The following is a 22,899-nucleotide window of genomic DNA, read 5'->3' as shown; positions in this document are numbered from 1 at the left end:
GTCAATTCAATGTATCTGACCAGTAATTCCGTGACATCTGAAATCCATTTCCTTGTGCTTCAAGTTTTATTTTATTTTTTTCGGCACAGCTTTCCACTCTGATACTTCCTCTAATATGTGTTTTATATTTTTATAATCAATCTTTGGTGACAATCACAGCGATTACTTTTCCTGAAATGTCTAAGTATGCTCTATATTGTAATTGAACATCATCCCATTGAATTTAATTGCAGAAAATCTACACACAATCTGAGAATAGTTTTGGCAGATGACATTTAGAACACAATACTTACAACAGACAGTATTTCTCCAATTGATATTCTGACATACAACCATGATGATCTGGTAAATTATGTTTCCTCTGTAGTCCTTTAAATATAACTATAATTTGAATCAATGATTTTCACAGAAAACCTAGAATAAAAGAATGCTACAAAGTAGAACCATGTACATTTCTATCCACATTTCTTTTAGACCTTTATGTTCAATGCATGTGTGGCTGTAGATTCACATGCTATGCATACTCCTGCCATCTAGTGTTGGGTCCGGAGATGTGGAAGTTGTTGTTCTTCGAAGAAGTCTTTCGAATCACGAGGTCAAGTAACTCTTCCTCTAGGTGATATTGCACATAGACATCGACTCCAAACTGTTTGGCTTCATCACTCCAACTATTAGAGGTCACCAGACCACCGCTGCCTTCTGGCCATTGTCGAATCCGAATACTTTTTTACACTCCCCGCCCTCGAGCCCGGCACTGAAGATTACTGCCAAGGCCAAGACTTCGGGGTCAACCTCTTCAGACCAAGAGCATGCTTCAGTACCAACCCGGCAGCGGACACCATCTCACTCGGCACCCATGACGAATCACAATTCAGAGCCGAAATGCTCGGTGCCGAAAATAGACTTGTGAACATCATCGACTTCCACGTCTCCTGTCGAATCTATTCTGGAATAGATTGGCATTCCCTAGTGGAAAATACTAATCCAAAGAGTAAATTGACATTTGAGGAGGCACTACACATTCCCCTCCTCCTAAGAGGAAAGCAATGGACAAGGCCACTAGCCCTGCCTATCCACCACATCCAACACTGCCTCCCCCTCCACCACCTTCACCACCACCTCCATCCCTCCCTCATTCACCTCAGCCATTGTCACCACAACACAATAGTCTGGACACTTCACCTCGGGGGTCAGTCGGAGACTGGTGGGTTAGGAGGGCCATTAGGGGATCCTGATCCTTGGGATATGCATTACACAGATCCTACTACACCAAGTGATCCCAACCTGTACCCAGCTCGTCCTTCCCCCTCCTGAGGACGCAGCCTCCTACCAGTAGATCATTGTGAGAGCGGCAGCTTTCTATAATGTAGAGCTCCACAAGGAACCCCTCAACCAATATTTCCTATTTGACACATTAGCCTCTACCCACAGGGACACACAGTATCTCCCAATGTTACCAGGTATGATGAGACATGCAGATGACATCTTTAAAGACCCTGTTAGGGCCTGAATTATCACCCCTAGGGTAGATAAAAAATATAAAGCATCGCCCTCAGATCCTTTATTTATTCAGAGTCAGGTGCCTCCCAGAATCCATCGTACCAACCACTGCACGCAAGAAGGCCAATTCCCATTCTACCGGGATTACCCCCCCCCCCCCCAGACAAGGAAAGCAAGTGCAGGGCAGGGGAAGAATGGTTTGCCCATTTTTAAGGGCACATGACTGTTTGGCTGGCCCTCTCGGGACACCCAAAACAGTCATGCGCACTTTCCCTGTCCCAGGCTCCCATTCCCTGGCTGAGCGTTAAACCAGGACGCTCAGACGAATCACAACACTACATTGCAGCATGGTGATTGGTCAGGGGAGCCTGGCTGTGCTTCCTGTTCTTCGACTCCGACGAGGATAGCAGGAGCAGAGACGCGGGACTCGGCGGCAAGGTTAGTGTTTTTTTTTTTTTGCATTGCACATCCCCCCCCCCCCCCCCCCGGTGGCCGCCCCTGCCTCGCTTCCTTAAACCCATGCCAGCCGCCACTGCCATAGAACCTGTCTAATTCCAACAACAGGGCTCAGGGGTATTCTCCCTATACTTCCCAATCCCCAAAAGTACGGGTCTCTAAGAACAATCTTAGATCTCAGCCTCTAAACAAGTACATCCTATTAGAACAGTTCCATATGTTCACCTTGCAGGATGTTATTCCGCTTTGTCAACTGTGTGACTTTATGGCATTACACACCTTCAGCAAACACTACTGTGTGGATATTCTAGCATGCCAACAAGCCAGTTTAGGACACTCTGTGCAGAGCATGTGTATCGACAGCCACATTTTGGACCCACAGAGTCTCATTGGGTGCCCCCCAATCCCATCCAGGCGATGGCAGCCCGCCTCTGGGCCAGCACCAAAATCATCTGCAGAAAGTGATAGGACATTGCATTGTGATGTCAGCATACACCACAAAGCTGTAGACGTGAGCAATCTGTTCCCAAACGCCGACCACAAGGACCCCATCGCCACGCAGTTCCATGCCAAGTGCATAAAGTCTGCCTCTCCGAACTTACAACTGGGGCAGGATGAAGCCTGACCTGCATCATACCTGCTCAATTTTACTTGGGTCACATAAGTGCAATGTAAAAAATTAAAGTGTATCAGATAGAAGCTAGCATTGCTAGATACTGTTGTCAATTATGTGCAAATTCTAGTCCACTCCACATCCTGGAAAGGTGCACCCAATTCTTCATCCCAACTCTGCCCTAGCCTCAGCTGTCTCCACATGCTATTTGCCTGAAGCGTTCTATACACCGTCTAAACTAGATAGCGACCCGCAACCAATGACATGACACCCAACTCTGCATAATACAGAGGCACAGTTGGGAAGGAGACCCAAAGCTGTTTGACTATCTCCACCACTCCTGTGTGCTGCAAAATATGCCCAGCTTGCAGGCCAAATTGTTGCTGCTTGCCCTCGAAGGATATGTAAAACTCATCTGGATACAAGTCCTCCCAGCTGACAACCACCCTAATGCCATACCTGGAACATGCCACTTCCACTTGACAAAATGAGGCTAGTACCCACAACAGGAGCTCCATGTGGAACAGGGCCCTCCTAATCACAACTGTAACCACCCTCTGCCAGACCACTGAAGTCAACTGCACAATGTAGGGCACCTCTCCGGGCAACGGTGTCCTCCTAATCACAACTGCTAACACCCTCTGGCAGACCACCGCAGTCTACCACATAATATATGGCACCTCTCCTGGCACTCCTGAATCTGGCATTGGCATCTTTGGGAGCTCACCATCTTTGATCAGCCCCGCCAAAAGGTCCTTTTTCCCAGCTATCCCCCTCCCCTAACTAGTTGGTTACATGCTGAAGATGGGATGCATAATAATAATGCTCCAGATTGGGGGCACCGAGTCCCCTATCCAGATAACCCCGAATCATGGTTGTCCTGGTCACCCTACTTCTCTTCCCATCCCACCAGAGGGATGCTAGAAGGGTATTCAACTGTTGGAAGAACTCTGTCCGAAGCGAACCCAGTGAGTTGTGAATAGTATAGAGGCAACACAACAGCAACACCATTTTTGCAGTGTTAATTTTTTCTGGATTCACATGCTGTGCATTATTCTGCCATCTAGTGGTTGGATTCGGAATTGTAGTTCTTTCCTTTTTTTTTCGTTGGTGGGTGTCGATATACTACCATTTGGTGTCCCAATGTGACGTCGACAGGCTTTCTCCGGAAGCTCCCACCTTTGGTCGCCACCTTCAGATTCTTTTTTCCGCCATTGTGTCTGGATCGAGACGGAGGAGCTCCAGAAGAATCGACGAAAAAATATACTAAGAACACTAGAAAAGGGTTTTCGACATTCCAGACTTCGATCCTACGAACCGGAGCGCAACAAAGACGGAGAAACAAAACTTCGATGACACAGAGAATGCGCATACCAGGGGCTCCCTCTACATGGTAATGGACAAAACACCTTTCAAATTCTGTGACAATTGTCACCACAAATACACACAAAAGGACCAGCATCCGGTCTGCAAACTTTGCCTGCCACTGGATCACCGAAGCGACGACTGCAACGTATGCTCAGCTTTCACACCAAAGACGTTGAGAGCAAGAGAGAGGCAGAGAAGAGCCAATTATAACATGCAGGGTCAAGACCCACCCCCATCGCTTCGAGACCCGGGCCTCTCCAGCAAAGACCAGGACAACGTCACCGAAGGTCCAGAAGTCGAAGGGGAAACAGACGTCACAGTCATTGAGGTCAAGAAGAAGACTCCAAAGGAGGTAAGGGAACAGCCGACCTCGAAAAAGATAAGCGAGCCCAGAAAATCTGACTCTAAGCTCGGCATCGAAACACTCGACGTCCGCAAGCACGTCAAAGGGAAAACAATCCATCGGTTCCTTAGACAAAGACTCTGAGACAGCAAAAAACCCCTCAAAAGTTGAAAGACGTCGAAAGACAGTCACAAAAAGGATGCGCAGACGTCCAAGAAAGAGAGGTCGAAACAGGCAGCGGCGCCGTCAAGCTCAAAAAGAAAGGCGGAAAGTTTTGATGCTGAAATTCACGTGTCAGAGATGGAGAAAAAGAAAAAGAGACTCGAAGCACAAATAACAAGTATCTTGCAACGCAAGAAAGATTTCGACAAAAAGATGAAACTTTTCTTAATTCCACCCAAAATTTCGATCGATGTCGACGTCGAAAACATGTTGACGAATTACAGCCACCAACAACTCCCGAACCACAAGACGAAGAAGAAGAGGAAGAATTCTTCTTCGAAGACGAGGGAGAGGAAGAAGAGCAAACCTATGTGGGTTCGGCGACTTATCCATCGAGGCCTTCACCACCAGATGACATTGGAATGCACAACCAAGTCATAAAGAAAGCAACAGACACCTATGGAGTGCAATTGGAAGAAGAAAACCCCCAATCATGTTTTCTTTTAGAAACATTGCTGCCCAGTCAAACAAGAAGTAAATTCCTTCCTATGTTGCCAAGTATTTTGGATCAAGGTAAAGAAGCTTTTAAAGAACCTGCCACTTGCAAGGCGGTTACACCAAGAGGAGAGAAAAAATACAAGCATTCCTCTATAGATCCTATGTACATCAGGGGTTCAGTGCCAGCTGACTCAATCATAGCTTCTACGGCTCGGAAGAGAGCTAATGTACCAACATATGATGGCCCTCCACCTGACAAAGAGAGAAAAAGGATGGATCTCATGGGAAGGAAGGTGGAGAGAAATGCGGCAATTCAATGGTGCATAGCTAATTCAAATGCTTTAATCAGCAGGCATGCATATCAAAATTGGGAAGAAGTTGGAAAGCTATTAAAACACCTACCAGACAAATTTCAAAGAAGTTCAAACCACTTAGTGGAGGAAGGGAAAAACATGGCAAACACATGTTTAAAATCAGCCCTAGACGGTGCTGAAACAGCCAGTAGGCAAATGGCAATCAGAATCATTGAAAGGAGGCATGCATGGCTGCGAATCTCTGGTTTCAAGCCAGAGGTACAAAATAACATTCTAAACTCCCATTTCAATGGAAAACAGCTATTTGGAAGTGTGATGGATGAAAAACCAATTAAAGGAAGACAATGAAACCGCAAGGTCCATGGGGGCACTGCAGTTCAGAGGCATGCGTAGAGGCACACCCTCACGAAGACCAATGGGCAGAGGTAACCATCAACCTACAACCTCGCACCAAACCTTTCAACAAACTTATCAAGGAGTAAATCAGGGACAACAACAGGGAGAGCAGCAGAACTGGCAATACCAATGATTAGGCAGTCCTTTCGAGGGCGCCCTTGGGGAAGAGGCCAGCCACAATGAGGGGGCCACAAACAACCAAGTGACTGCACTCAAAAACTTGGGCACACTCCAAAGACACCAGAGAGTGTGCTACACAAAAGAAAAACAAGGCAAATCAAAAATCAAACAGTTCCTGCAACATATTACACCAGTAGGAGGCAGGTTAAAATACCTCCTCAAAGAGTGGGAAAGGATAACTTCAGAAAAATGGATACTAAACATAATACAGTACGGTTACTTTATAGAGCTGACAAGGAAACCTCCAAACAAAAGACCAAACAAGAAGATACATTCCAAAAAGGAGTTATCTCAATTACTACAAGTGGTACAAGAACTTCTGAACAAACATGCAATAGAACAAGTACCACGCAAGGAAAGGAACAAGGGCATTTACTCCACATACTTCCTTATCCCAAAGATGGACGGAACTTTACGACCAATACTGGACCTAAGGTTCCTCAACAAATTCATAAAGACTCAAAGATTCAAGATGACAACACGGCAAGAGGTAATACCTCAACTGCAAACAGGAGACTACATGGTAACCATAGACTTAAAGGATGAGTACTTGCACATTCCCATGAACAAGAGACACGAGAGTTTATTAAGATTTGTGGTCAAAAAGACACACTACCAGTTCAAGGTGCTAGCTTTCGGCCTAAAATATGCACCAAGAGTCTTCACAAAATGCCTAGCCGCGGTAGCCGCTCACCTAAGACGACAGGGAATTCATGTTTACCCGTACCCAGACGACTGGTTAGTAAGAGCAAGCTCCTACAATCTATGCAAACAGCATATACAGCTAGTAATAGAAACACTAATTCATCTCGGTTTCTCAATACACTGGGACAAATCGTCAACAGAACCAGAACAACAAAAGGTGTTCTTAGGAGCACAAATCAACACAATATTAGGGAAAATGTTGCCAAGCGAGAGGAGAACACTAGCACTACTGAAGGATACACATCTATACCACAGGGGGCAAGCTCTGACAGTGAGGACAGTGGGGAAGCTGCTGGGAATTATGGGTTCATGTATTCATTTAGTCCCCAACATTCACCTACACATGTGACCGTTCCAGGAATGGCTTCAGCAGCAGTGGTCACAGGCAACAGGGAGTTGGGAGGATCTAGTGGTTGTCACGCAGACAGTTCATCAAGAGATGGCATGGTGGAACAAAACAAACATAGCACAGGTAAGACGTTTCACAACACCAACTCCAACAGTGGCCCTAACAACAGATGCATCCCTAATGGGATGGGGAGCCCACGTGAACAACCTCAAAGTGAGGGGATTGTGGACATAGCAGGATGCAGTGAAACACATCAATATCTTGGAGTTACAAACTGTATTCTTAGCCTTAAAAGCCTTTCAGAAAAGGTTAAGACAAAGGGACAACAAAATAACAATGTTTTACATCAACAAACAAGGAGAAACGCAGTCAGTAGCACTCTCAACGCTAGCTCAGGAGATTTGGAGATGGGCAATTCCAAAGGGAATAGACATAATAGCAGTACACCTACCAGGGAAGGACAATGTAGAAGCAAACAGACTGAGCAGACAAACAACATCATCCCACGAGTGTGAACTAAATCAAGAAGAACTCCCCAAAAAAATCAGGAAATGGGGGACACCACAAATAGACCTATTTGCAACACCCCACAATGCAAAATGCCAAAACTTCACATCCAGGAGACCTTGCAGTCAGTCCCTAGGGAAGGCACTATGGATAGACTGGTCAGGGATATTTGATTACGCTTTTTCCCCAATACCAGTAATGAAAAAGGTGATCAGCAAATGCAAGGTCAGCCAAATGACAATGATTCTCATCACACCACAGTGGGCCAGGTAAACTTTGTTCTTAGAAATAATGCAGATGTCACAAGAAACAATGCACAAACTTCCAAAAAAGAAAGACTTGCTAACAATGCAAAATGGAAAAGTACTCCACCCAGAACCAGAGAGCTTAGGCCTAGCGGCATGGCTCCTGAGGACTTAGAATTCGCACATCTCAAACTACCAGAAAGCACAATGGCTGTTCTAAGAGAAGCTAGGAAAATGTTATACAGCAAAGTGGAAGAGATATACACAATGGTGCCTTAGAAAATGTCTTTCAAAAGAGACTACAAAGGAAAAAACAGTGTTAGAGTACTTAACACATATACTGGAAAGTAAATTGTGCTATACATCATTAAAAGTGTATTTAGCAGCAATTGTAGCTTATACCAGAGGAGAAACAGGGAAAAGTTTCTTCACTTCACATGTGGTCAAAAGATTCCTGGAAGGAGCAAAAAGAATTGCATCTCCAAAAATGCTGCCAGCACCCACATGGAACCTGAACATAGTTATAGCAAATGATGAAAGCACCATTCGAACCACTGCACAAGGCAACACAGCGAATTCTCACACTGAAAACTGCCTTTTTAGTGGAAATAACTACGCAATAACATAGAACTAGTGAACTACAGGCACTAACACTACAAGGACCGTACTCCCAAATACATAGTAACGGGATTGTCATGAGGACAGATCCTCAATTCATATCAAAGGTGGTATCAAAATTCCACATCAATCAGAGTATACAAATACCAAGTTTCTTTAAAAATCCAAAGACAAAAGCAGAAAGAGCTGTGCACACACTTGATGCAAGAAGAGGACTGCCATGTACTACATTGAAGGAACCAAGGAATGCAGGGAGACAAAACAGTTCTTTGTATCCTTTGCAAACAGTTTTCTAGGAAGACCAGTAACCAAAAACACCATTGCAAGATGGATAGCACAAGCCATACAGTTATGCATGCCACAGGCAGGCAGGACATGTCTTACAAGATGCCCCACGGGCACACTCAACAAGAAGGAAAGGAGCAATTATTGCCTTTCCAGCTAATACTCCAATTCAGGACATCTGTATGGCTGCAACATGTTCTTCGTGCACACATTCACAAAACATAACTTTGTGGACATTCAAATGAATAAGGAAGCACAAGTAGGACAAAAGGTCTTACAACATCTATTCACAAACCAAAGTTCATCTTCCACCCAACCACCACAATACTAGCAAACTGCTACAAAGTCTATGCACAGCATGTAAATCCAGAAAAGATTCATGCTGCAAAAATAATTGTTTCTTACCTGTTGGTGTAGTTTTGCAGCTTGAAGAATTTCCTGGATTCACTAGCGAACCCACCCGCCTCTGCTAGGAAGAATGACAATAGGAGGAGAAGAGTAAAAAAATAATAAAAGAACCTGAAGATGGCGATCAAATGTGGGAGCTTCTAAAGGAAGCTGGTCGACGTCACATGGGGACACCAAATGGTGGTATGCGGACGCCCAGCCACAAAAAAAAAGGGGGAAAGAAATACTACAATTCCAGACCCAACCACTAGATGGCGGAATAATGCACAGCATGTGAATCCAGAAAATTCTTCAAGCTGCAAACCTCACTGACAGGTAAGAAACTATTTGTTTAACTGCCGCTTTTATGCCCATGAGCGACTGCAGAAGAGTGTTCTAGAACTTTACCAAGCCCTGGAGTAAAGTCAGGACACACTCCACATTATGCTGCCGTTGCTCCACTTCCGTATGTGCCACCATCACTCCCAGATACCAGACCCCGCCTTTTTCCCAGCGCAGCTCTAGACCTGGAAGGCTATCCACCGTTTTCAACCCCCCGTCCCCCCAATGCCACCAACAGGAACGACAATGATTTGGCCTATTGAGCCGAAAGCCAGAAACTTCATCAAGTCTTCTAGAAGATACAGGAGGATTGTTAAAGATTCCCCCGGGCCCTGAAATAGAACAATGCATCATCGGCATAGAGGGAGACCACATGTGTGCTGTGTCCCAATCCTATCCCCCCCATCGTGCATGATCCGCGGAACCTGAATAACCAACAGCTCCATGGCCAGGGCAAACAATAATGGTGAAAGATGGCAGCCCTGAAAAGTCCCACGCTCAATGTCCCACTGATCCGAACAAAGCCCCCCAGCCAAGACCTGTGCTCCCAGAGAAGTGTACAACAGATGGATCCAGGCCCAATCTTGGGCCGAATCCAAGTGCCTCCTTAACTCCCAAGAGGTACACCCAGTCCTCAGTGTCGAAGGCCTTCTCAATATCTATGAAGGCCAAAAACATCTCCTTCTGAGTACCCTCTACCTTATGCAGGACATGCATCAAATGGTGCAAACTCCAGGTTGTACTCTGTCGTGGCAGAAAGTCACAATCACCTGGGTGGATCAACCTACACATTGCAGGATGTAGACGATTAGCCAATAATTTACACAGAATCTTGATTTCAGAATTAATCTACAGGGACTGAAACATCCTCCCACTGGTTTGGGCATCATGTAAATGAGCCCTTCTTTCATACTAGTCAAAAGCTGTCCTTGCTCGTCAGCTTAAAAAAAAGAACTCAAGCAATTTCTGAGTGCAAACCACTGGGAACACTTGATAAAATTCAGCGGGAAACCAATCTTGGAGCCTTGGCCTGTTTGAGCAAATTGAGTGCCCCTGCAGCTCTGCTAACAATGCTAGCTCCCAACTCCTCTGCCATGATGGCTCCCACTCTAGGGACCTTTAGGCGTTCCAGTGGCACCAGGAACGCCTGAACTCTATTCAGCTCACTACACGTGCCACCACAATACACCTACTCTAGGTGACTCTGAAACACCCCTTCTATAGCCGTCTACGTGCTTGCAAGTGCGCCCACCTATTCCCTCAGATGAAGTACCTGTGGGACACCCGTCTCCCTATGCAGCAGCCATGCCAGGAGCCTACCAAGCTTGTCCCCCTTCCAATGCAAGTGCTACCTATAGTGGGTGCACGTAAATGCGTCCAGCCTATCCCATTTCCCTGCAATGTTCCTACCCAGCCACAGCTCCTCCAACTTGGGCACACTGGTCCACCACTGCAGGCGCCTACAAAATCTCCAACTCCATCTCCTCCTGACGCAACTCCCTCTGTATCTGCCTTTGCATCCTGAAGGTCAGCCCCAGTCAGTGACCTCTACAACCACCTTCATGGCCTCCCATTCTACCTGGCACAATTCAGCTGTGCCCCAATTACCCTCTTGATAGTCCATCAAAGCTTGTGAAAGTGTGTCCTTGCCCACTGCATCAGTCAGAAAATCAATTGGGAGCATCTGCAACCCTGACTGCGCCCCAAACCCCCGGAGCCAGCTCACTGGCGAGTGATCTGACAACAATCATGCCAGCTGAGTCACCCCCTGTAGATAGCCTGATTGCACATCTGCTAATAAGATTTTATTCAGCCTTCTATAAGTGTTATGTGCAGGCGAGTTCCAGGTGAAGCCCTTCTCAATCGGCATGTGGGCCCTCCTAGCATCTCAAGGCCCCAAATTACTCATCACCTCTCATAGCACCTTCGACGTGTGAGGCTTTATTTCTACCCTAAGGGAATGTCTGCCTACCTCTCCATCCAGGACACAATTATAATCCCCAAACTACAGCATCGAACCCTCCTGCCATGCCCCGAAGCTTATAAACAAAATTAAGAATGTCCACATTAGGGGCATACAGATTAACTAGGAAGATTGGCCTCCCATCCATCCTCCCCTGTAGGACCACGTATCCCTCCTTGACATCTGCTTCCACTTACGTAGGCACAAATGGGATCCCCGTGGCCACCCATATGAGCACCCCCTAGCATAAGTGAATTAGGATGTGTGGAAACCTGCCCCTTCCATTTCTTACCCACCCTCTCAACACCCTCGTCACTTAGGTGCGTTTCCTGGAGGCACGCTATGGACACCCCATAGAGCTTCAAAAAGGACAAAGCTCTGTGTCATTTGATGTATGCACGCAGTTCCCTGACACATCAGGTCAAGAATGTAAGACCGCCCCTATCCATAAACTGCTCACAGCCCTGCAGCGCCATGCACTACAATCAGACCATGCATCCACGGCAATAAGAACCAAAACTACCACAACAAACAACAACAAATGGTTCCCCCCTCCCCTGAACAAACATAGTGAAACATTTTGCTGTTTAAGTCCACCTCACATGTGCCAGGACCACACACATGTACTCTAATCTATCCAACCATGATAGCAAACACCTCCCCAGCCCACAGCCGGCCCGCCTATGCCTTCAAAAAACAAGGAGCCTGAGTCCTGCCTACATGACTACAGGATGAACAACATGCTGCTGTCACCAAACAGGCCACAACACAGTAAGGAGGAATCCTTGTAGCCTAAGTCTGTGCCTAAGAACATGGACCATACACTATAGTGAAAGGGTGCATATTGGTGGTCTTGTGGTGGTCTTGCCGAAGGAGTTAGAGGCAAGATAGCTTAATGAAAGCTAAGTTAGATTATGTAAAGTGTTGGCCAGCTGCTCAGATCTCCTGATACTGGTGCAGAGGGAAGGCTGCTTAGGAACTCACCACTAAAATATGTTTTTATCATTGATTGACATGTTTGAAAATAAACTGAATGATGCTCTGTAGACTAATATCATGAAATAAAGCAAGTGAAACTATACACTGAAGATGTGCCCAATGAATTGTGAGATATTGGTGTTTCAAGTACCTTTTAAAATTCCAATATATCAGGTCTAATTTATAAGGAAATCAGTTTCTGTAAGTAAGACTTGACAGGAGGCGCATTTAGATATTACACAGACTGATGAATCACTTGTATCTCACATTAAAGAGCAGTTTCCCCAGTGCTTTGGAATTTTCCTGCATATATCTTTTAAGGAGAAGTATTATTGTGCTGTAGCGTGTATGGTTAAAGTTGCTGCTGGGAATTGTCTTCCTCATATTTCTAATTGACAAAATCAAGTATATTGCTGCTGTTATCATGCCGTATTCTATTTATGCTACAGATGTTTATCTGGATTGGCAACAATTTCATCATCTCACATAGGAGAGAATATCTGAAGCAAGAGTGTTGACTCATTTTATCATTTCAAATTTTGTTCTAGGGTTAATTAAAATTAAGGCAAAATAATGAAAAATAAAACCTAATAAAGTACCAAAACAACTTATTTTAGAAGGACTCCAGATTTTGATTAAGGAAGGGTAAACTTCAGTCATCATAAGAAAAAAGAGCAATGAAAACATACAAAATGATACAAATTCGAAAGATTTTGGGTCACCCTGAGTGTTTAATTTTAAGTTATAGATGCGACTGTCAAACAATTACAAATACAAAAGATAGTAATATCTTTTGAACAGTTTTCCTCAATTATCTTATGCAGAAAATCTGTTGTGTCTAGCCAGAATATGTCTACGTCTCCTACTTCTGAAAATGAAATGAAATCATGTATGGAGGAAGTTGGGCAGTAACTGTTGGCAAAACGTTATACATTGTTTGAATTTCTATCATGAATGAAAGAAAACAGCTGAATCTGAAGCAATGGTTTTCCAGGTATGGAGTGTACAGCATTCATTGAGAGGGAGTCTAAATACTACCTTGAATTTGATTATTTGGAATGTCATTGGAAGAAAATATTTATTTTACACCAGGAACTGCAGCTGTTGAGACCTGATAGTGGATAGCAGCGTTTATTTCTAAAGAAATAAGCATGTTGCACATAATAAAGTGAAATTTAATTTTTTTCACTCATGAATAGTTGCAGTTATTATGATAAATACGGCATCGATAAATACAAGTGAGCTTATTGGAAGGACGGAGGGTGCTGGAGGCCCAGAATTCAGTTTAAACCTTGTGGCTTGCTTTGGCACTGCCAGCTGAATACTGTCGCTGTTCTAGGGGGTCAGCACATACAGGTCACTTAGGCATATTCTGCATTATTATCTATAACAGTCTGTAGAGCTTTTATTATACTTACAACCTTCAAGGCACGGTATAACACTGCCATCTGATATATGGGATCAGCATATTCTCTTTTTGAGTGGATGCCTAGCCATGCTCAGGCGTAAGATGAAAGTAATTCTTATGCTTTCGTAAAAGCATCAGTGCCCTGCAGAAACCTCATCTTGCCTACAGGGCATTGCAAATTTTTATTTAAAAAATAATTTGTTGGTGTCTGAGAGGTATCATTCGTCACACGTTTTAAATCAGGGATCCTGGCAAAGTTTGCCCTGTTAGGCAGACACACAAGCTCTAAATCAACTGAAATATTCGGTCTCTAACCAGTGGGACACCAAGGCAAATTCCATAGGATCTGGGCCTGCTGCAGAACTGTCTGCAGAGCCAGAAATTTGAAACCGCTCCCGCTCTTTATTATTTTTTATACATGTTTCATACAGTCACTGGATTGTCTTTAATATGGTAATTTTTATTTTGAGTATAAATGTCTGCCATAAGTATTATTTTAGGAATTGGGCTACTTTGTCTATTTCTGTAAAAAATGATTGACAAGGAGCTCATGCCGTTAGCAAGTTCACCAAAGTTTAATCTAAGTTTTTGAGTATTGCCACAGTTTTAAAGAATACCAAGCTACCTTAACGTTATTAAGTTATGCACTTAATTGTTACGGCCTATTAGCCAATCACAAGAAACTACCCTTCTACGTTTTATCTTTTCTATTTTGTCAAGCTGGGACAATGTAAATGATCCAAACATGCTTAAACTTCTAAAATATTTTCCCTAAACCTTAAAGCTAAATATTTAGCTATCTTTTCAGCGTCTATACCTATTTTTCACAATTCGCAAGCAAATGCTTCATTCTTTTTAAATTAACAAATATATGTGTCATCTTTGCAACGAGCATTGACATCCTTTTTAAAAGTTACCATTTTTCAGCTTTTCACCAAACAATTTGAAACTTTATGTAATTCATAACTAAAATTAAGAATTATTTAAACTGGCCCGCATTTTAAAAATGGATAATGTTTTTTCAAGCAATCAGCACTTTATGTAAGATTATAAAGACACGATTTTATAAAGTTCCTTAAGAGTTAAAAAATGTGGAAACGTTCAGTCAAATGTTATAGATATTATTGATGATTCAGTGTCGCCTAATGACTTATGTAAAGTTTATTTTCCCTGTAGAAAATGTTAAATGGCCCTAATTATGTACTGCCTGTGTGTCTGTCAGTATATTCTGTCATCAATACACACTACGTGTTAAGTTCTGGTCAGCAACCTGGCCAAAAAGGGCATGAAAGAGCGGAAACTGGATCATACATTTAAAGCTAGCCAAACAGGGGCCCCCACAATCATTAAGATGTCACTATCTTCACCATTACTTCTTCCTTGTGTTCCTTTTCTTCTCTGTCCTATCCTCAACCTGCCACCTCCGACGTGATTTAGAGTGGCATTGACCGTCCAGAAGAGGCTTCATAATTAAAGAACAAAGGGAAATGGAAGAATGATATGTGCAAGTTGCTACTCTTCCAGTTATTCCCCGCATCTTTCCTCTTATTCCGCTTCATCCTTCTTGCCCATGCTGTGCCTCATGCTTTTCCTCTCTACCACAATTGCACAAAGTGTACAGTAAAGCTAAAGAGACCGAACAGCTCTCTAGAATTACAAAGAGAAGGGCATGTAGCAGGCTAGAGTAGCTCTTTCGTACTTTACCCCCATCATACTACCCTCTCTGTTACCTCCCATGAATCGTAACCAGGCACCTCCCTTCATCTTTCTCTGAAGTCCATCATTTTCATGTGAGTGTTCATCCATACCCTGTGACTCTCAAGTCCATATTCATTACAATTAGTCTGATACAACTGAATGCGAAAGCAGAGATTTAGTGGAGTCACCTCCTGTGTTCTCCCTTCTAAGCCTGCCTCTGGGACTCCTTGCCTTTAACCCTATACCACTGTCCAGTCATCATGACCCTTTCTTACAACCCCACCCCATTCCACACAGAAAGCGGCTATTAAAAAGGCATACCAGGTCTCTGATAATTCATGGAGCAGGAAAAATGGCAAAGTTGACTCCCTGTCTGCCCTAATACCCCATTGAATTCTGTTTGCAATAGCTACAGGCAATTAATCACATTTACTGGACCAAAAATGTGGTTATAAAGTTATTTTACTATTGCAGATGAGTTATGTTTGTTTACCCTTTTCCTTTCCTGTCCTTATTAACCTTACTGTTGACTGGCCCCTTGTGTGAGTGTCTTTAGAATGTTGAGGGTTGTGGGAGGAGAAGTTGCAAGGTGTGCCAGCTTTCAGGGCTGAGGAAAGTAGGGTGGTCAGAAATAAATGTAGTTCCAGTGTTTTATAGTTGTGTGCTTCACTTAACATTGGTGAGAGCAAGCTAATACAATCATAAAAAGAATAAACTAGAGTAAGGAATTTAGTGCCTTTCAAAAGAACCAGAAAATGTTGCAGAACTGGGACTAGAAGACCTTAGTCTGGACAAATAAAAGATAAGTGTGTACACATCACAGCAACAGTATGAAATACTGACTAAAAAGTAAAGCATTTACTACAAGAGCATATATAAGAAAGGCTGAATCAGGTGGTAGGAGTAATAAGAGAGCAGTTAGTGCAGACTGATCACATGAGTGCAATTAAAAAGTGATCTGGTCAAGGTGAGTGAGAAAGGGACAGTGCGTCCTGTTGAATAATGAGGCGGGCCATTTGAGGCAAAGTAACGTGTGAGGTTGGATAAAGTGAAGGACGGAGTAAGAATGAGCAAAAGGGAGTAACCACAGTAGATACAAGGCAAACAGCATGCATGTATGGCAAGTTAGGAGCAAGGTAGAATCTACGAATCACACGTAAAAGTTACTTAAGGTAATACGGCCTCCTAATTACAAGGTTTTAGTTGTAAAGTCAAAGTCTACATGAATGCAAAGTAAAAAATATAAAGTTATTATGAGATGAAGCACAGATGAATAAGCAAATGCAAAAATGTTGCCCACAATGAGAATTGTGTGAAAAATACTGAGATTAAGTTAGACTCTATAGAGAAATTACATTAACTAAAAAAACGTAAAACACAAAATGGCAGGTGTAATAAACAAATATTTAATGCCAGCAACATTCCTGAAGCTATGAGCCCATCTAAAGAAAAGCCGTTCCAAAGGGCTCGAAGATTTGAAAGACATATGGTGATAATTGATGAAACAATGTACTGTTCCGAAATAAAACAAGTTCTGTTATTATTCAACCTTTTTGAAACCCTGGAGAAAGTTGAAGATGATGATGAGCGGCAACAAAAAACATGGAGACCCAATTTGACACCATCATTAGTGTTATCAGGGAGAGACATAACTTTACTGCAGATAGTGAATGGAGAATCTATTGAACCATATGAAGCTTCATTATGGATGTTAGTACACCTGTAATTTCAAAGGCATGGATGAAACGGTCTGTCAACAGATTTTCACATGAACCACATGTCAAAAGGCAAGAGAATGGTTTCTATTGTACATGTACCCCCAGCTGGAAGAAGTAATAGCCATCTTAAAGAGCATGAAAAGATCAGGCAAAGGTATAAAACTGGCAAAGAAGTCTGAGCATCACGACTCTGAAGTAGATTTTGTTTAGTCGAGTATATATGCAAATTTGAACATGTTTAAAGTGACAAATCAACAAAAGAACTTGTGTTATATATGTTGATCAAGTACACAAATTGTAAATTCAAAAACATATCCTGTAACAGGGAAGAAATGTAGGAAGTGTTGCAAGAAAGGAACCCTTTTGCGAGTATGCAAGACACATACTACAAGTTAAGATTTTTCAGAACAATTAAAGATAGACGAGCACCTAGAAAATCTTGTTAAAATGGTAGCATTGCTGTAAAGGAGGGCGCACATTTTTAATATTGATAAGGACAACCTTGAGGGTGGAATGCAGAAATGCAAGATGGTGCTCAGAGAGTGTTGGCTTTGATCAGAGGCTTTCAGAACATAAGTATGTTAAAGAAAAACATACAACCAATAATGCAAAAAGTGTATAATGTACCACATTCTGCCCAAAACTGACTACTGTGCTGGAGAATTGGTGCCAAACAAGGTATCATCGTACCTATCAACACCTCTCAATGGATCTCTCCAGTTGTCATAGCAAGAAAGAAAGGAGGAGAACTAAGATTGTATTTGGGCTTGCTATGCCTGAACCTTCAAGTGGTGATAGACTTCCAACCATTGCTATGTTACAGAAGATGGTGTTGACTCTTGGTAAAGCAACAGTTTTCAGAATCTTACATTTTGAGGTTGCATGACACCAGGTACAACTACACCAACTGGGTAACAGCTTTCACTACTCCAGAGAGGTATTTCCAATGTTGTGGTATGCCCTTGGGACTCTGTTCAGGGTAAATTGTAAATTTATCAGCACTATAAAATAAGAAAGAATTTATGAAAATCCTTAGCATGCACAAGTTTTATGGAAAATATATCCAGGGTTGCACAGAAAAGAATAGAGTCTTAGTGAAAGTTAATTAAAAAAAGATGGCAATTTTGCATGGACTGCAGCATGTGATGGTCATATGGAAAAGCTATAGGAGCAACAGGCTGCACCATCACTGAAATCATTATTTGAGTAACTGAACAGTGTGCTAACTATGTACAGCATTCAGCAGCAGTGTTGAGCTAAATTGATGACAGACACGTATAACATTATGTTTGCTTTGAGAAAACTCAAAGGGGACAAATTTAAAAATTCAGATATAGAACGAGAGCTGACTGCATGTTTTAGCCTGTAAGTAAGTTCATGACTTTTCTGCCGGGGAGGCCTTTTGTTAACCAACCCAGTTGGAAACCTTTGATTCATGTGGATGTTTGTGAGCATCAAGCAACCTTGGCTGTGGCATGTGAAAGTAAGTACACAAACTGTATAGAGTGCAAGGAATTTGGTGTCAGCATGGCTCTTGGAAAATGGGCAGTAGTGGGATGGATAGAATGTTGTCAGGTGAAACCAACCCAATAATATCTGCAATAAAAATAGTCGGCCAGAGTAAGGAAATGTTACACATTGTAAGGTTAAACTTAATGATATGCAATTAGGGGATAGGTAAGGGCTCAATTATTGTATTGGTAATGCATTGTGCTAAGTGATATACTGTGAAATACCAAATGCAGGTTCTGACAACTTTCAGGAGTGTGCTGACGCAAGTCTACTGGATGGACATGATCCCTTATATATGGGGCCTAATAATCTTGAAGGAGGTAGTGGCCCAAATAGATTGATGAGACGAAAGGTCTGCATTGCAGGACTGCCGCAGTGGTTCAAGGACAGTGTAATGTACTGCTAATGCTCCTAGAGAAGGAGAAGATTTGATGTCCGTATTAACCTTCCTGAATGCTCTAACCTTACTCGAGGGAATTTATAATGTTAAGAGAAGTGCGAGAGGTGAGATGATAACCAGAAACGAAAATGAGATTGCTGACAAATCATAAGAAATACAAAGTAAATAGAAAACAAATAGAAAACAACAAGAAAACAAAAAGCTACTCAAGTGCCTTGCCATGTTGATCGTAGTGAAGCTGTAGTGACACACGTGGACAGCCAAGCATAGTTATCACATGGATAGTAATAAAACTACTATACAATCCAGGTATATCAAGCAAGTGCAGATTTCGTAATTGCAATAGTGGGAAATACAATACAGTACAGAAGTGTCATCACAAATATAGGCTTCTAAAAGTAATACATTATGAGGAATTGAATCTACTTTCATGGAGGGTCATATGAGAAAGAAAAGGGGTCAAGGGACTTCCACAGCTTCCTGTGTGATTTTCGCCGGGGAGAGGCGTGAAGTGCGACATTGTCTGCTCCTGTAAGGAAGGACAACCATTCTTGCCACATCCTAAATGAGACTTCTTTGGAGTTTTTCCACTTGTTCAGAACAATTTTACAGGCTAAAGTGAGCATATGATCTAACAAGTATCGATCATTCACATCTGCGATCTTAGTGTCCAGAGCACCTAGTAGGACTTAGGAAAATTCCCTTGGGGGGGCTATGTTGAAGGTATTGCCTATACATTCGTAAATGTTATCCCAATATGTTTGTAGAATAGGACAATGCAAGAGCATGTGGGCAAGGTTACCGACGTGAGATTTGCAATTCCAGCATGTGGGGCTCTCACTGAGATTGAGTGTAAAGATCCTCTCATTTTCGTTTGTGGTTATCATCTCACCACTGTGTTTATCATTATTACTGTGTCACCATTATTATTTGTTCATTTTTAAAAAATTTATAAAAATGATTTGAAATAAAAAAAAAGATTAGTGCGAGGGGTGAGGAAGATAGGGCAATAGATTTATCAGCATTCTGTGCTGAGAAGAGTTGGAGTCTTGGGGATCTGCCATACAGGAGTTCCAGCATTTTATAGTGCCATGTTTTACTTAACAAAATTAGCTCTTGGACTGTTATCCTGATATAGGGCCAGATGTACAACCGTTCCAAATTACAACTCACAATTTGCACTCAATTGCGAGTCGCAAATTGCGAGGTCGCAATTTGGAATATACAACCTTGTCAGAGACACTGATTGCTATTCCCAATGGGGTCGCAAAATGCGAGGCTCATGAATATTAATGAGCAACTCGCAATTAGCGACCCCTTTGGGAATGGCTGGCCTTCCCAGGGATGGTGGCCTGCTGGGCTCAGCAGACCTCCATGTCTGGGACTGCTTGTCAATAAAGCAGTTTTTCTTTTTAAAATGCAGCCCTTTTTCCTTAAAGGAAAACGGGATGCATTTAAAAAAAAAAAAAGAAAATGAAACATTTTCGTTTCATTTTTTAAGGGCAGACAGTGGTCCCTTGGACCACTGCCTGTCCTTAAAAAATATTATTTTACGAGTGTTTTGCAATTGCGGTCGCAAAACATTGGTACATGGCTTGTGTCTTGCTCTTAGGAAGGGAACGCCCCTTCCTAATAGCGAGTCGCAAAACACTATTTTGCGAGTCGCAAATTATTTGTAACGCACAAAAAGTGTTTGTACAGGGCCCTATCAGAATTAGCATGTGCAAACGGGTCGCAAACCCGTTTGCGCATGCTAATTCTCATCGTACATCTGGCCCATAGTGCTTAAAATGTAAAAACTAATTCCCTAAGTGTTTTATTTTTTAAGGAAACAACTAAATTGCTCCTTAATCACCTACATTAATTATTGGTGGTGGGGTAAGGCAATGAGTTGTCTTTTATATATTTACACACAGTTCAAATCTTTTGTCTCTACAGCCTGGAACAGAGAAACCTAACACTGGAGACAGAAGTAATGGCTTTGCATGAAGAACTTGAACAAGAGAAGAAAAAGTACACAATGGTGGAAATCAAAATGAGAAATGCAGAGAGAGCAAAAGAAGATGCTGAAAAGAGAAATGACATGTTGCAGAAGGAGATGGAGCAGTTTTTCTCAACGTTTGGTGACCTCACTCTGGAGCCACGCAGGCCAGAGAGGAGCAACACAATATGGATCCAGTGATGAAGAGTTTAGGACTGAGGCAGGGACTGTGATTTTTTTGGGATGTATCAGCAGGTGGCTGGTCACCTGACTGAGGCAAGCACTCATAAAATTGAGAACATTTGAAGGAAAAATCATAACACATTACTCAACTGTATCAGCAGCGTGTACTTAACAAGTTATATTATATATTGATGAATGCTCTATATTAATGCTACTGTCAAGTGTTACAACTGGATATGTGTATATAGATTTTAAAAATGTGTGGTCCTAAAAACAGAACAAGAGGTGTATCTCAAGGAATATTTTAATGCAAGTCTTGTATTTAAACTGGTATACTGATTTGTTGTTGCAATTAAGCTTTATATCAAGGCTTTGCTCTTTGCACTTAACATAATGAGATATTTTTCCATTGTGTTTTATCATCGCTTACTTTGTATATCAAATGTTTTGTTACCCCTCTTGCTGGGGAACTGAGATAAAGCAAGCATACAAAATGTCCACTCTCGAAAAAGAAAAAAACAGATAAGTTGTGGCTGTACTGTTTGTGCCAATGAACTTGCCCATGACCAAAAAAATTAAATAAAAATGTATATAATTTTATAAAATGTGATATAAATGCCAGATAAGTTGTGTATTTCTTTTGATCATGAAACAATATCTACCAAATAGTTACCTGTGAGAATGTAATGCACTTGAGAGCTAAAAGACAGACTACACTGAAAGATTAATTACTCCATTTATCAGATCAGTTATAATGCAAGCAATAGAAAGATGTGGTCTTCTCGACAACATTGTAATGATCACAAAAGGTGCAGTCTTTCAAGAAATGAAACTGTCCATCCAATTAGCTCAATTCCCCCAGACCTGATAAACTAACTTAATTGTGGTACATTTCGTCTGAGGTGTGATGAGTCAACCCAGAGGCAAAACCCAATTAGCTGCAGACATGGTTAATTCACCTCTAACATATTAGCTTTTTCTCTGTGTGATCTCAGAAATAGAAAAGCTAACTTCCATGGGCAGATAGCAACAATGGTAATTCTATTGCTTTTCATTTGCCACTTCATGAAGACCTGAATGGCAAGAAACACGAAGGATGAATGGGCGTAGGAATGTGAGTTCCACCAGTAAAAAAACTAGTTTATTCACTTTTGGAATAGTGACTTGAGACCTGTGCTGTGGAGTGAAACCCTCAGAAAGAGTCTAACTCATTGTGCTCTTCCTTGAAACTTAGTTCTGAACTGAAACATCAATTGTACACCATTTTGTACAGGATCAGCTGCCATTAAATACTTAAGGTAAGGGGCCCTCACGTAGTGCTTTGCTACAGAACCCCATTAAAATCAAGGGAAGTCTATGCCACTTTCTCACTTTCACATGTTAGAAGTAGGTTCTTGCAGCAGTGAGTCATAATTAATTTGGACCATATTTGCATCACAAGGCAGATATGCAGTTGATTCAAAGTACCAGCAATCTAATGAAATGTTTTTTTTATTGCAGAATATTTGCGTCTAATTTGTATTCAAAGAATAACCTAAGAGTAGACCAACTGTCCTAGTCTCAGATTCTATTGCTAGTAAAGAAGATGGTTTATTTGAAGCAAGAATAATATCGCCCAAGTATGCTGTTATTTTTTACTTTTGTGCCTATTAAAGACAACTAGCAAATCTGCCTATGGTTTTCCTAGGTGACAAAGGTTCACCCTAGCTTCACAATACATCGAGATCTAATAGCTCAAATACAGAGGAGGAATCTATGTGAACAACTATTAGAACTCAAGCTGAAACTCA

The 22,899-nt window shown here is 42.2% G+C and overlaps 1 protein-coding gene across 6 annotated transcripts in view; it reads left to right on the top strand.

Annotated features, from left to right (window-relative positions):
- The window catches only part of ARHGAP24 (Rho GTPase activating protein 24), a 1,422,561-nt gene extending 1,400,831 nt beyond the window's left edge, over positions 1–21,730 (top strand). For all 6 annotated transcript variants that reach the window (XM_085636556.1, XM_085636558.1, XM_085636561.1 and 3 more), the window contains one exon: positions 20,884–21,730. In XM_085636556.1, coding sequence (XP_085492682.1) covers positions 20,884–21,127 — 244 coding nt within the window. In that variant the 3' untranslated portion in view covers positions 21,128–21,730. The remainder of the gene's footprint in view (positions 1–20,883) is intronic.
- Positions 21,731–22,899: the final 1,169 nt, after the last annotated feature.

The sequence above is a fragment of the Triturus cristatus genome, chromosome 2_1 (genome assembly GCF_964204655.1).
Source record: "Triturus cristatus chromosome 2_1, aTriCri1.1, whole genome shotgun sequence".
NCBI lineage: Eukaryota > Metazoa > Chordata > Amphibia > Caudata > Salamandridae > Triturus > Triturus cristatus.
This window is presented reverse-complemented; position numbering and strand designations above follow the sequence as displayed.